Source organism: Sinocyclocheilus grahami, unplaced genomic scaffold (assembly GCF_001515645.1).
Source record: "Sinocyclocheilus grahami isolate Dianchi unplaced genomic scaffold, SAMN03320097.WGS_v1.1 scaffold3205.1, whole genome shotgun sequence".
NCBI classification, from domain to species: domain Eukaryota; kingdom Metazoa; phylum Chordata; class Actinopteri; order Cypriniformes; family Cyprinidae; genus Sinocyclocheilus; species Sinocyclocheilus grahami.
This window is the reverse complement of record NW_015508363.1, coordinates 4,499-18,166: the sequence shown is the minus strand read 5'-3', so window position 1 is coordinate 18,166 and position 13,668 is coordinate 4,499. Positions and strand designations below refer to the sequence as shown.

The 13,668-nt window shown below is 35.4% G+C and overlaps 1 protein-coding gene across 2 annotated transcripts; it reads left to right on the top strand.

Moving 5' to 3' along the window:
* Positions 1–347: 347 nt before the first annotated feature.
* Positions 348–9,520, top strand: LOC107576096 (GTPase IMAP family member 8-like). Of its 2 annotated transcripts, none has more exons than XM_016262357.1 (5): positions 348–519; positions 4,987–5,052; positions 5,135–5,746; positions 5,836–6,417; positions 8,334–9,520. In XM_016262357.1, the coding sequence occupies exons 2-5, from the start codon at positions 4,995–4,997 to the stop codon at positions 9,380–9,382; spliced, it is 2,301 nt and encodes a 766-aa protein (XP_016117843.1). In that variant the 5' UTR covers positions 348–519; positions 4,987–4,994; the 3' UTR covers positions 9,383–9,520. The 2 variants fall into 2 exon arrangements, with proteins under 2 accessions (XP_016117843.1, XP_016117842.1); XM_016262356.1 differs by lacking the exon at positions 348–519 and adding an exon at positions 744–1,252.
* Positions 9,521–13,668: the final 4,148 nt, after the last annotated feature.

The window sequence follows — 13,668 nt, the reverse complement described above, 5'->3', positions numbered from 1 at the left end:
CATCAGATGTTAAGCAACGTCAACACTGATGCACACATCCTTAAATGCTTTGCTAGTGCTCGCCATAATGAGATGAATAGATCGCTCTTACCACAGAAATGCACACTTCAAGCAAAACAGTCAATGAAGACGAAGAAGAGAATGATGTGTGCTCCCGGCGCCTATTTATACTATAGTCGCACCGGTAGTGACGTCATGGCTGTCGCCGGCCAATGAGTTGGTGTTTTTTCAATGTATGCTTCAGACACGGGTCACGACGAGGCGTTCCCCATAGCGACCCCTAGAGGACACCGTTCAAAGTTCCCATGAAGGGAACAAGTATAATTATATAATATTTGAGACTTTGACTAAACTTGAGTGAGGCATTACTTCAAATTCAAAACAACAATTTCAAAACTGTAAAGGGCTAAGATAAGGGCTACCTTGGTTCCAAATGCTGTAACTTTTGATTACTTCATGATATCACCACAAATACACATGTTGGGGAAGAAGGACATATACACCTAGGATGCTTTGAGGGTGAGTAAAACACAGGCAAATTTTCATTTTTGGGTGGACTAACCCTTTAAGTTTGATCACTGTTAAAGCTAGAATGTCCACTAATGTGTTTATTTACAAAAAAGGCATGAGTGGTGAAAAATTTGTTTTTCATAAAACTGCAATTTATATACATTATTTCTATAGGCTATACAAAAAAAAAAAAATAATAATAATAATAATTAGGCTGAATAAGCTGATCTATTGCATGTTAAACGGTGGTTGCCTAGTCTATGAATGGTACACCCCCCTAAGCTCACAGAAATGGTTTGACCCAAGTCCTCAGCAGCCAATGACACTGACCCTTCAAACTGATTTTTTACGGGTACTTCACATGTATTTAACACGTATTTCACGCGTATTTAACATGTTGAATACACGTATTTAACGCGCTGATTTTTCACGCGTAAACGACACGTATTTAACGCGTTAAATACGTGTTGTTTACGCGTGAAATACGCGTGTTTAACGCATTGTTGACGCATTGAAATTCACGTATTTTTGGTCCTTATGGCCTTCCATATATTTGAAGTCTACTACATGAATCACGTGACGATCAAGCGTTTTGGACTTCCGTTGACGCACTCTCTCTTTCTATGGCTGTGTCTACACATACGTGCGGCTGGCCAGCCAAGGGGCGGGACAAGTTTCGCCTTCAAACATTGACTTTCGGTTTTACATTTAGGCGTCGGTCATAAAATGGCTCACAGTTCAGGTAAGATTTGCATCTTGCAAACTACATAGCATTTTAAAACTTTCTTAAACTTACCATATAAATCTAATTCTACTTAATACAATTGTCGTCTCTCATATTAAACTGTGTTTAGGTAATATACGTTATTAAAAAATTAAGATATCGAAACAGGAAGCCGTGTTGGTCTATACAAAATATTATCTGCGAGTTTTATATTATCTAAGTGTGTAGACCGTTTTAACTGCCAGAATGCTCTTAAAGGGACTTTGCTTTAAACGAACTTAAAATTATCCCCCAGATGCACTTGTTGAGCATAGTTGTGTAACTGCGTAGTTGTGCGGCCATTTTACTATAACGCTATCTACAGCTAGAGGAAAAGTAAAATATCATTAACTCTTTCCCCGTCAGCGTTTTTGAAAAAAAAAGAGTTGCCACTCAGCAAGCAATTTTGCATTTAAAAGACGTCTAATGGCCGTCCAAACACAGCCCAGAAGTCTAGGCTAAAACAAGGCTAAATTTGGGCTGTCAGTGAAAATCTAATAAGGCGGTAAAGTTAGTTTGACGTTTAACAATCATTAGACATTCTTTTTTTTTTGCCAATTAAACTCTTTGCGGCTGTTATGTTTTGAGCCCAAACTAACTCAGTTAGACATAGATATATGCCCTTTACGTTGCACAAGGCTTAATTTCTAGGATTTTTTTTTTTAAATTAACCATTTAAATTAATTAATCAATTTAAATACGTGACATTATAATATGAAACCAATACTAAAATGTTCCAAAAAACATACCTGTTATCGCTCCGTAAGCTCCGTTTTTGGAATTGCCATTTTATGTGTTTTATAATAATTTTACAACTTTTAATGTATGCAAACAAATTAATGCATTAAACGACAACACCATTTTGATCTAAAGGAATAATCTTAAAAACCAAGCCTTGTGCATTATAGGGAATAATATTCTGAATATTTTACAGTTGTTTGATACCTTTATTGTTTTTATATACAGTACTGAAACCATATTTTTCATATGTTTATTATACTGTACCCACTTAAATTAATTAAACTCTGACACCGTTTGAGATAAATGTATCAAACCAACTGTAAAATATTCAGAATAGTATTCCCTATAATGCACAAGGCTTGGTTTTTCAGATTATGCCTTTATTGTTTTTATATACAGTACTGAATCCATATTTGTCATGTTCTATATACTGTACCCACTTAAATTAATTGAACTCTGACACTATTTGAGATAAAGGTATTAAACCAACTGTAAAATATTCAGAATATTATTCCCTATAATAATGCACAAGGCTTGGTTTTTAAGATTATAAAAAAAAAAAAAAAAAAACATGTGTATGTACAGCCACACACACATACATATATATAAATTCAATATACATTTTATGTCATTTCCATTTAGTTTGTTGAAGTATTAAAATAACTCAAATTAAATAAAACTAAAACTTAATAAAAGACCAAGTCAGACATAATAAATTCAGACATAATAAATTCAGACATAATAAATTCAGACATAATTTAACTAAAATTAAAATAAGTAACAAATACAAATAATACAAATCAAACGACAGTAGTTTATCAGTAATCCTAAAAAATAACACTGCTAAACACACATGCTAAAATAACAACAACTTATTTACACACAGTAAGAAATGGTTATAAAAAAAAAATAAAAAATACTGAAACAGAAGCGAAACAAGATAGACTTATAAATCTGAATATATAAATGTAAATTGTGAATTAATATTTTTTATTCTAATTATATAATAGTAAATCACAATGCATTTTTTATTAATATTGAGTATATAAACGCAAATCTGAATATATAAATGTAAATTGTGAATTAATATTTTTTATTCTAATTATATAATAGTAAATCACAATGCATTTTTTATTAATATTGAGTATATAAACGCAAATCTGAATATATATATATATATATATATATATGTCTACATTTCAACATAAATATATCTTTAATATTAAGCATATCAATAGGCAGATGTTCTTGCTTTTTAATGAAAACAGTATGCCCATGTATCCTGTACATGTATCAATGCAGATATTGTACTAAATTAATTATTTTAATTATTACTGTCTATCATATGCTGCTGCAATTGTTTCTATTCACTTCAATCACTATTTGTAAACATATGATGTTGTTGACAATTTCCCTAGCCCTCTCAGCCATGTTGAACTGTGTAGAAAAGATGGGTATTAGCATTGTCACTGACTGTGAGGACCTTTTGGCACCACAGCCAGCCTTTTTAAAGTAGATGGAAGATGCTTATTTTGGTTTAGATTAGTAAAATGCACTTACAATAATTAATATAGTAAAATATTTACATTGATAACTATATACAGGATGTACAGAAAAAATAAAAGGTCTATTGTTATGTCTTATAATAAAGATACAGTTATATTGAGATGTAGACAATATATATATTTATGCCTTTTTATTTTAATAATGCACAAGGCTTGGTTTTTCAGATTATTCCTTTAGATCAAAATGGTGTTGTCGTTTAATGCATTTATTTGTTTGCATACATTAAAAGTTGTAAAATTATTATAAAACACATAAAATGGCAATTTCAAAAACGGAGCTTTGTGCAATAGCAGGTATGTTTTTTGGAACATTTTAGTAATGGTTTCATATTATAATGTCACGTATTTCAATTGTTTAATTAATTTAAATGGTTAATTTTTAACATTTTTTCCCCTAGAAATTAAGCCTTGTGCAACGTAAAGGGCATATATCTATGTCTAACTGAGTTAGTTTGGGCTCAAAACATAACAGCCGAAAAGAGTTTAATTGGGAAAGACAGCCGAATATCAATAATATCATATAATGTGTATGAATGTAACATAACAGCTTTAAAAAGACGCAGACACAACTCGTATATCTCTTTCGGAGGAAAATAAGCTCTTTCAGAGGTGCTGAAGCACTCAGGGGAATACAGGAGCTGATCCCAGCAGAAAGATGTGCTTGGCTCCGAAGCGAAAGCTTGAATGCGAGTTGCTCACGCTGCTGCTTATATACCCACACAGCTCACAATGCAAATTCTGCAGACCAAGGTACTCAGCGTACCATTGGCTCGTTCTGTTACCACTCGAAGGGGATTGGGCTCTCGGGCGAGACCCCATTCGTCAGTCTATTCTGACGTAACGTCGAACGTGACAGACTGAAAGGGAATGCTCGTATCTGCGTCTTCCTGGTCTGTGTTTTTGAGCGGCACTTTCAAGAGCGCCCCCTAGCGTATAACAGTGAGAATGCGCTACTTGGATAAACCCGGAAAATTCTGTGTTTGGCAGGGAAGCATTGTCTAATGAATAACGGAAAATTCTGTGTTCGGCGGGGAAAGAGTTAACGTAACTTCTTTAGATTTCGTATTTAAAATACAGCCCTTATTTTTGTTAATCTACATGAGTCAATTGATTTTTTAATCAAAGTTGGAGTGATTTAATTAGCTTTTAGCATTCAAATGATCAATATGGGCCAGGAGCGGCAAAGCCGGAATCGCCCGTCTGTGCACAACACGCCAGATATGACCATGTACTGGTCATAAATCTTTCATTTAAATTTTTTACCAGTCAAAACTTTTACTTTTATTTTAAATATATCAATTATAATATACAAATACAGCCCCAAATCAGAAAAGGTTGGGACATATGATTTCTTAGTTGTTTTCATTTTAACTACGTATTTATTTTTATTTGTTTATTTATTTATAGATTACAATATGGATCTGTCTATAAAGACTGAACAGTGTGACTCTGATTCATCAGACAGCAGCATGGGTAACACAACAACATGGTTGTAGAAAGAATTACATTACAGTGTATTTATGTGTTTAAAAACTATTCTATGTATCTATTCTAGACAACATGTTTCCCAGTATGGCCATTGTGTTATTTGGATACTCTTCATCAGTTCAGTATGGAAATGAAAACTCTCTACTTGGAGAAAAACAGCTGAATATAGAAAATGCACAAATATCTAGAATTGTTCCTTTACAAAAGAAGATATCAGAACGTCACATCTCTGTGATCAACATGATTGATTTACATGAGACTGAACATGTGGATAATCTCATTGGTCAACTAGTGAATGAAAATGAAATCCACTCATTCATCTTTGTTGTGCGACTGGGTCACTTAACCAATGATGATAAGATGGGTCTCGATTGGCTTCAGAGAGTGTTTGGTGACAGAGTTCTTCAGTTTGTGATGATTCTCCTCACCTATGAGACAGAAGATAAGTCTGACATTGATGATCTGGAGAAAAACCCTGTTCTGGAGCAGCTGCTGGAGAAATGTGGAGAAAGATATCAGATCTGCAACGAGAAGATGAACAACCAATCAGAGATGAGAGAACTGATGAAGAAGATTGAGCGTATGTTTAATGAGAATCAACAGCAGAGCTACACTGAAGAGATGTTCAAAACTGTATCAATAAGGAGAATAGAGCTGGAAAACCGTGAACAACAAAGTGGTAAGAATTCATTTGATTTCTCTGATGTTTATTTCAAATGTTGTTACATGTTTCTTTTATATTAAATATTTTTATTATGTGGTTTTTAGGTTACACATCAGAAATGGAACCAAATGCACACTTAAACTTGATTTTACTGGGGAAAAAACGGGCTGGGAAGAGTGCATCAGGAAACACAATACTGGGACAAAAAGCTTTCATAAAGAAAAGCTCCAAATCAGTCACTCGAGAAGTAGCTTTTAAATCTGGGACTGTTAATGGGTTTCCAGTCACTGTTTATGACACACCTGGATTCCATGACCCAAAGATAAGTGAAGAAGAGATTCAGCAGATACTGGAAAAGGTTCTTCAGAAATGTGAATCTGGTCTCTGTGTGTTTCTGCTGGTCATCAAAGCTGATAATTTTACTGAAGAAGAGAGAAAAACTGTGGAGAAGATTGAGAAGCTTCTGGAACAAAAACACCTGAATAAAATTTGGATTCTCTTCACCAGAGGAGATGAATTACAAGATGATAACAAGACCATAAATGAATTCATCAATGAGACTGAAGCACTGAATAATCTGATTCAGAAATATGATCAGAGATACCATGTGTTCAACAACAAGAAGAAAGGTGACCAGGCTAGATTACTGCTGGTAAACATTCTCCAAAGGTCTTTAGGTGTAAAGGGTGAGTGTGTTTTTTTTTTAAAAAGCACATTAAAAGCAACAATAGTAGATTAATTGGAGAAAATTACAACACCTACATTGTTTTATTTTGTTTTGTTTTTAAGTCAAGGGTTTAGCATAGGAAGCCTGAAATACAATTAGGCTACCTCAGTTTAACTCTGATTTAGATTTAAAACGTTTCATGTGTTTTGAAGTTTCACATCCAGTGGCGGCTCCAGGATTTTTTTTTGTTGGGGGTGCTATGGGGGGGATTAACAGTTCAGAGGGGGTGCTAAAAAACGAATTAAATTGAGAAAGAAATTGAGAGCTTCAGCTATCTAAATAGCATTCAAATTCAGCCACCTTGTGTTTAGTATACAGCAGCTTCGAAAAAAGGCAAAATTTTACTTTTTTCTGTTGTATTAAACTTCTCATTTGCCACTGTTATTAGTAATATAACTTGATTGCTGAGTTGATTGCTAACATTGCTAGCTTACTGTTTCGATAATCTCCGCTGGTACTTCTCAGGTAGTTTTTCATGCGCTTTAAACAAGTAAAGCTGTGCTCACATGATAATGAGGTGACAGAAAGAGTAACGGAGATACAAAGTCTGAAATTCGCGGTCTTTTACCTGATATTGAATAGCGCTCCATCGTGATAGCTGTTCATAATAGACTAACGCAAATGTGCACTGTACCTAAGCATGCCTAATTGACCCCTCCCCCATAATGTCTGTTGTTTATAGGCCACTTATTAGACACTTTTTTTTACCTTTACTGTGGGCAGGAGTGGACAGTCAAAAAAATATATAGCACAGGTTCTGCCATCCCACAGTTTGGTGCATACCAATAATTATGGAGTTACATAAACAGGTGTTTACACTGTGTTTGGTCATACACAATTACATTACTTGCCCGCTGCGTCACCGCCCCCACTGCTGTTTTGTTTTTTTATAGAAATAATTTAGTTCTTCTGAAAAACATATGCTAGGGTTGCCAGGTCTGCATGACAAAAGTAGCTAATTTCAGTCAAAAACAGCCCAAAGTAGCGCAATGACCATATCCCAAATGTCAAAATTAATGTCATTTCCATACCAAAAATACATATTTTACAGTCACTGTTATGTACATTGATCATAAACACAGATAAAGGCTTCCTACAGTGGCCCTCCTTCAATGCAATATTTCAAATCTTTAACCCACGGGGGAAAATCAACCCATGGCAACAGTTTAAAAGTAGCCCAATTTCGTGGCAATAACAAGGACTTGACAACCCTTCATCCAACACGAGCTTGACTGATCATGGGTGGAGAGTAAGGAGAGATTACTGACAGACAGACCATGCTGGAGAATTTGCTGCTCAACAGATCCTGAGCTCATTCACAAATATCTGATCTTGTAAGATGTGCTTACTTTACAGAGTGCATGAGATCGCAAAATCAAAAGTGAAAGTGAACAGCGAGTGCTCATTCAAAAGTGATTTAAATACCCCGCATAGTGGCTCCCTGCGTGAAAACTATATACAATATCAGAATGTTTGCGGGAGCGGACACAAAAATTGCGGGAGCGGGTGGGAGCAGGATTAAGAAAACAGTCCTGTGCAGGGCTCCATCACCAGCTCTTATTTTCTTTATGATCTTTAAAAGTAATCAAACAATCTAACAATAATGCAATCTATTGACAGTCTTAAGTCATTACACATATTACTTTTTTTTTCTGAAAACCAAAGTGAATAATATTCAAGAATACTATTTTGATATTAAGCATGCAGTGATGACCTGATTCTTGGAGTCATATTACATTTTTAAATTTATTAAAAAAAGGAAGTTGTTAGTATTATCTCTGTGTTTCATCAGGGCACTTATCATCACATTTTTCCTATAAAGTATTGTCCTGTAAATGACTACTTGCATCTGTTTTCTGTTTTACAAATCATTAGATGGAGGAAGACTCAGACGGATCCTTGTCCAGCCAAACACTCGTAATGAACCAGATGCTCCTGTCTCCAGTCTCTCATCCAGAAGGATTGTTCTTCTTGGTAAAAGTGGTGTTGGGAAAAGTGCAGCTGGAAACACAATACTGCGACAGAAAGTGTTTGAATCTGTGATGAAAATGATTTCAGTAACCTGTGAATGTTCAGAGGTTCATGCCATTGTTTCAGGCAGATCTCTGTCTGTAGTTGATACTCCTGGATTCTTTGACACAAATATGAACTCTGAAGAGTTAATGATAGAGATAGCAAGAAGTGTTTATTTATCCAGTCCTGGACCTCATGCTTTTCTCATTGTGTTTCCTGTGAATATGAGATTCACTGATCAGGAACAGCAGATCGCTGACCTTATTGAAATATTATTTGGTCAGGAGGTGTTAAAATACTCGATAGTTCTCTTCACTCATGGAGATCAGCTGAAAGGACAAAATATAGAGAAACTCATTGAGGAGAACTGTCAATTAAGACATCTAGTTGATGAGTGTGGAGGCAGATATCATGTCTTCAACAATAAAAACAAGAACAACAGAGAGCAGGTGAATGATTTGTTGCAGAAGATTGACACAATGATAAAGCAGAATGGAGGAGGACATTACAGTAATCAGATGTTTGAAGATGCTCTGAGATTCAGACAAGAGGAAGAAAAGAGGAGACTGAGAGAGGAAGAACAGAGAAAACAAAAGGAGAAACAAAGACGAGAGGAGACTGATAGAGTAACAAATGAGATGAAAGAGTTAGAAGCTCATAAGGAGCCTGAATTTGAAAAATTTTTAACCAAGTATCAGCCTAATTTGCGTATGTCAGTTTTTGCACTTGGTCGACATATGATTTCTGGTCAATTAATCGGTATGTGTATTGGTGCAGCTGTTGGTGCAGCTATTGGACTTGTTGGTGGCCCTGCTGGTGCAGCTGTTGGTGCAATTGCAGGTGCAAATGCAGGTGTAATTGTTGGTACACTTGTTGGTGCAGCTGTTGGTAAAGTTATACATAATGTGTGACAAATCCTCATGGCCCACAGGTTTAGCGGACCAAAACCCAGTTGTGGCAAAGCTTCAGGAAAATACCTTTGCATATAAACTTTCACATGGTCTACAGTTCCCCCAGTTTGTTTGTTTTTCTTTCATTCTTCTTTTTTTTTCTGGTGTATGCAAATTTGCAATATTGTTATATTTTCTTCTTTTTCATATTCATACAGATATTATACATTATGGGTTATTCTTTATGGATCTTTTTATTATTATTATGAGTTATTCTTTGATTCTTTTTATTATTACTTTATCATATTCATATTCCTGTCTTATGTTACTCATATACTCAGTATTATTCACTTTTGTTTGGTACTTCTTTTCAGTATATTATTTTTCAATTTAACATCATATTCCACTGACGTAATTTGTTTTTATGAAATGTGTTTTTTCTTTATTTGACATGTAAGAAAGTATATCTTGTAACGCTTAAGTGATATTTTTGTGGGATGTTGGAAACTTATTCTCTGCAAAATATTTTTATATGAAAGGATGTTTTGCTAAATTTGTTTTAGCCTTTTCTTGGTACTAAGTGTTCTTTTTCCAAGAGCTGGTATTGGTAAGGTGATATTTGAAAATTGCAAAGATCTGCTGTTTCTGCTCAAAAGGTGACCTTGGTTTGACTTTAAGTGGAAAACATTTGGCAAGGCATATGTAGTGACATAGTGGATAAATTCAGCTGACGTCTTTCGATCAGACACAGACATCTTGTGACGCTGTAAGAGGATGTAAGTCTCTAGTGTATATACTATTCCAATTGGCTTTCCTGGTCAGCTTCTTATTTTCTTCTGCTCTTATCAAATGCTCCAAAGGCCTTTGTCTGTTAACTTCTGAAGATTATTGTACTTAAATTTTGATTATACTCTCAGGAATGTTATCAGAATATAGGCTACTCAGTATACTCGGTTTTTAATTTTGTATTCATTTGTAATATTTTCCTTTATTTTAATTTTATTATTATTACTATCATTATTGTTATTACTATTATCTGTAATTGTTATAATTTATAATTTTCAACAAATTACTAATTTTACTGAAAGATTGACACAATGATAAAGCAGAATGGAGGAGGACATTACAGTATTCAGATGTTTGAAGATGCTCAGAGATTCAGACAAGAGGAAGAAAAGAGAAAACAAAAGGAGAAACAAAGACGAGAGGAGACTGATAGAGTAACAAACGAGATGAAAGAGTTAGAAGCTCATAAGGAGCCTGAATTTGAACAATTTTTAAACAAGTATCAGCCTAATTTGCGTATGTCAGTTTTTGCACTTGGTCGACATGATTGTTGGTCAATTAATCGGTATGTGTATTGGTGCAGCTGTTGGTGCAGCTATTGGTGCAATTGCAGGTGTAATTGTTGGTGCAGCTGTTGGTAAAGTTAGGCGTAATGTGTGACAAATCCTCATGGCCCACAGGTTTAGGGGACCAAAACCCAGTTGTGGCAAAGCTTCAGGAAAATACCTTTGAATATAAACTTTCACATGGTTCAAATATCATACACACAAATGTAAGTGGAATAACAGTAAACCCTCTTTAAATTGCTTAAAAAAATAATGTAAAAAATACTTAGAATCTTTAAAACACTTATCCAAAGATAATCAATCCCTTGGAGAATTGTATAAAACCGTGTATGAGTCTCTTTCCTTTTAAGACTGGTAAGATTTTGTACCTTTTTTTTATTATTATTATTTTTTCCCCCTCCTTGCAACCCCCTGAAATGTTTAAAGAATGTTTGTTTTGTTTGGTGTTATTGTATGTGTGTATATATATATATATATAGTACGGTTTTCCTCAGCGTTTGCAATGTTTGTAATATCTGCACAAAGGAGACGTTGATCAGCTGCTAGAAGATCTAGTTAATTTTACACTCGAAAAATGTAAGTATTACTACTTAGAAGTTAAGATTACCCCAGAATGCATTGCTAGCCCACCCCAACACTTCTGAACAATAATAATGATAAATGCTGACCAATAATTAGCAAAATGTCATTTGTTTTGTCATATGCCATAGCTATGCATGACTGCACACTAGACAAACGCAGCCAGGGTGAATACATCTCAATTTTCAGTCAAGTAATGAATTGATGCACAAGTTAATGAAACAATTATATTTTATTTACTGAAAACAGGAAACATGAATAAATGAGTGATATAATAAATCAAAGTAACCATGAGAATAAATAAATACAAGTCATCGACACGTGAAACAAAGCTTTATTCAAACATTGTTCTAACAATCATGTATTTACAGACGGTGAGCCCACATCTACTGCATCTCAACACAGCTGAGACAGTTCTGCAGCTTTATTCTGATGAAGCAGCTGACCACCGTGTCCACCTTCAGCTGTCTCTGCCCTCCATCACGACCCTCACTGCTGCAGTCAGACTGAATCTGATCACGGATGAGAAAGGGGCATCGAGGCTATCATTGCCTGAGTGCACAGAGAGGATGAGGAAGAGCATGATGATGCTCCTGATCTACACAACCCTGAACAAGAGCAGGAGAACATGTGCGGGACAATCTGACTGTCACTCGGTCTGCTCCAAACATTTGTGTGCTGCTCTCCATGAGCACGACTATCTGTAAAACATTTAAACAGAGTAAAACATTTTACAATTAATGTCGTCAGCATTTCATTTCATATGTTTACAATTACATGTTCATTTTTGTCATAGCTTCATTACTTCTGTGGTGTAGTGGGCTAAAGCACTGCACTGGTCAGCAGAAGGTTACTGGTTCAATCTCTGCAGTCGTCACCACCGCTGTGTCCTTCAGCAAGGCTCTTTACTCCAGGTGGCTGCTGGGGGATTGGGGTCCCTGTAATAAGAGCACTGTCACTTCGGATAAAAGTGTCTGATAAATGTGATTTTTGTAAATCCTTTTTTGTGTCTTGGGCACAAACGCTCAATAAAGCTGCTTATTTCTTATTTGGGGGGTTTAAAGTGTTAGTTCATCCAAACATAAAACAAGGATTGAACAGTGAGGTGAGTAAATAATGATTGAGTTTGTTTTGTTTTTATGAACACAAAAGTAGATTTTAGTTAAGTTTTTTTTAAGTTTGTCCTGCTGGTTTCTGTTCATACAGTATCAGTCGATGGGAGACTTGACTTTCAGAAGCTTCATGACATTATTTGATGATGCTTTTAAAGCTTCTGAAACTCAGGTTTCTTTGACTGATGTTGTATGAACAGAAACCAGCAGGACAAACTTGACCAAACTCACATCCTCAGTGTCTTTTGGTCTTTCTCTAGATGCTCTCGCTGGCTCTGGGGTCACTGAGGATGAAGAGACCACAGCAGCATCCGGCCCAGATGAGACAATAAGAGCAGGTGGAGTGATGGAGTGTCTCATCCGCGGCACTGGACCATTTCTAGGATGCTGCTGTTGACTCCTCCATCTTCACAGCTCACACCAGTCTGCAGACATTTCAGATCCTGCAAAACTGCACAAATATAATACAAAAGCAGTCATTTTAACAGCACACGCAAATTTTCTAGTCAAAAGTTTGTTTTTTATAAATCCCACCTTTTGCGCAGGACGTGGTGTACGCCTCTTTCAGGGCTGGTTTTGTGCTTACGCAACGGTTATAAATGAGGCCCCAGATGAGACAGTAAGAGGTGCAGTGATGGAGCGTCTCATTCATGGCACTGGAACATTTCCAGGATGCTGCTGTGGATTCTCTATCCTCACTGCTCACACCATTTCAGGCAAAAACGCACAATCACAATACAAAAGTAGTCATTTTAACAGCATAATGTCATTTTATTTCTGTATTAGAAGTAACAGAATGATCTTACTTTATATTTTTGTTTCAGGTTTTCCCTTTTTTCCCCCACAAATGCCGCCGTCACCTCTGAGATTTGTGTGCTCAAAAGTATTAAGTAGTGTTAAGTAGCTTTTTATCCAACACAAATGTTCCTCAATTTTTCAACAGTACTAATGGACAAATACAATAGATTACTTATATTTAGTTACTTTATGAAAATGTATTTACATTACTTACATTCATCTATTGCAAACAGTGCTGACAACCGTGAATTGTACGTTACTACACAATAACACACACACTCGGATGTCTACATCATATCTAGAACCTATTAGACATACGTGTATGAAATTCATATTGAAGATTTTCCTACCAGATATTAAATAGACATTTAGTAATGGTATTTAAGATGTATATGGTTTAAAATGTATGTAAATCTACTTTGGAGATGTGCGTGTGCTTCCTGGAGCCCCCTGTTAGCTATACATA

Excerpts from the sequence above, each read along its gene's own strand:
- LOC107576096 (XM_016262356.1), top strand. Across the intron at positions 5,053-5,134 it reads TTCATCAGACAGCAGCATGG|ACAACATGTTTCCCAGTATG; the intron begins GTAACACAACAA and ends TATCTATTCTAG. Across the intron at positions 5,747-5,835 it reads AAACCGTGAACAACAAAGTG|GTTACACATCAGAAATGGAA; the intron begins GTAAGAATTCAT and ends TGTGGTTTTTAG.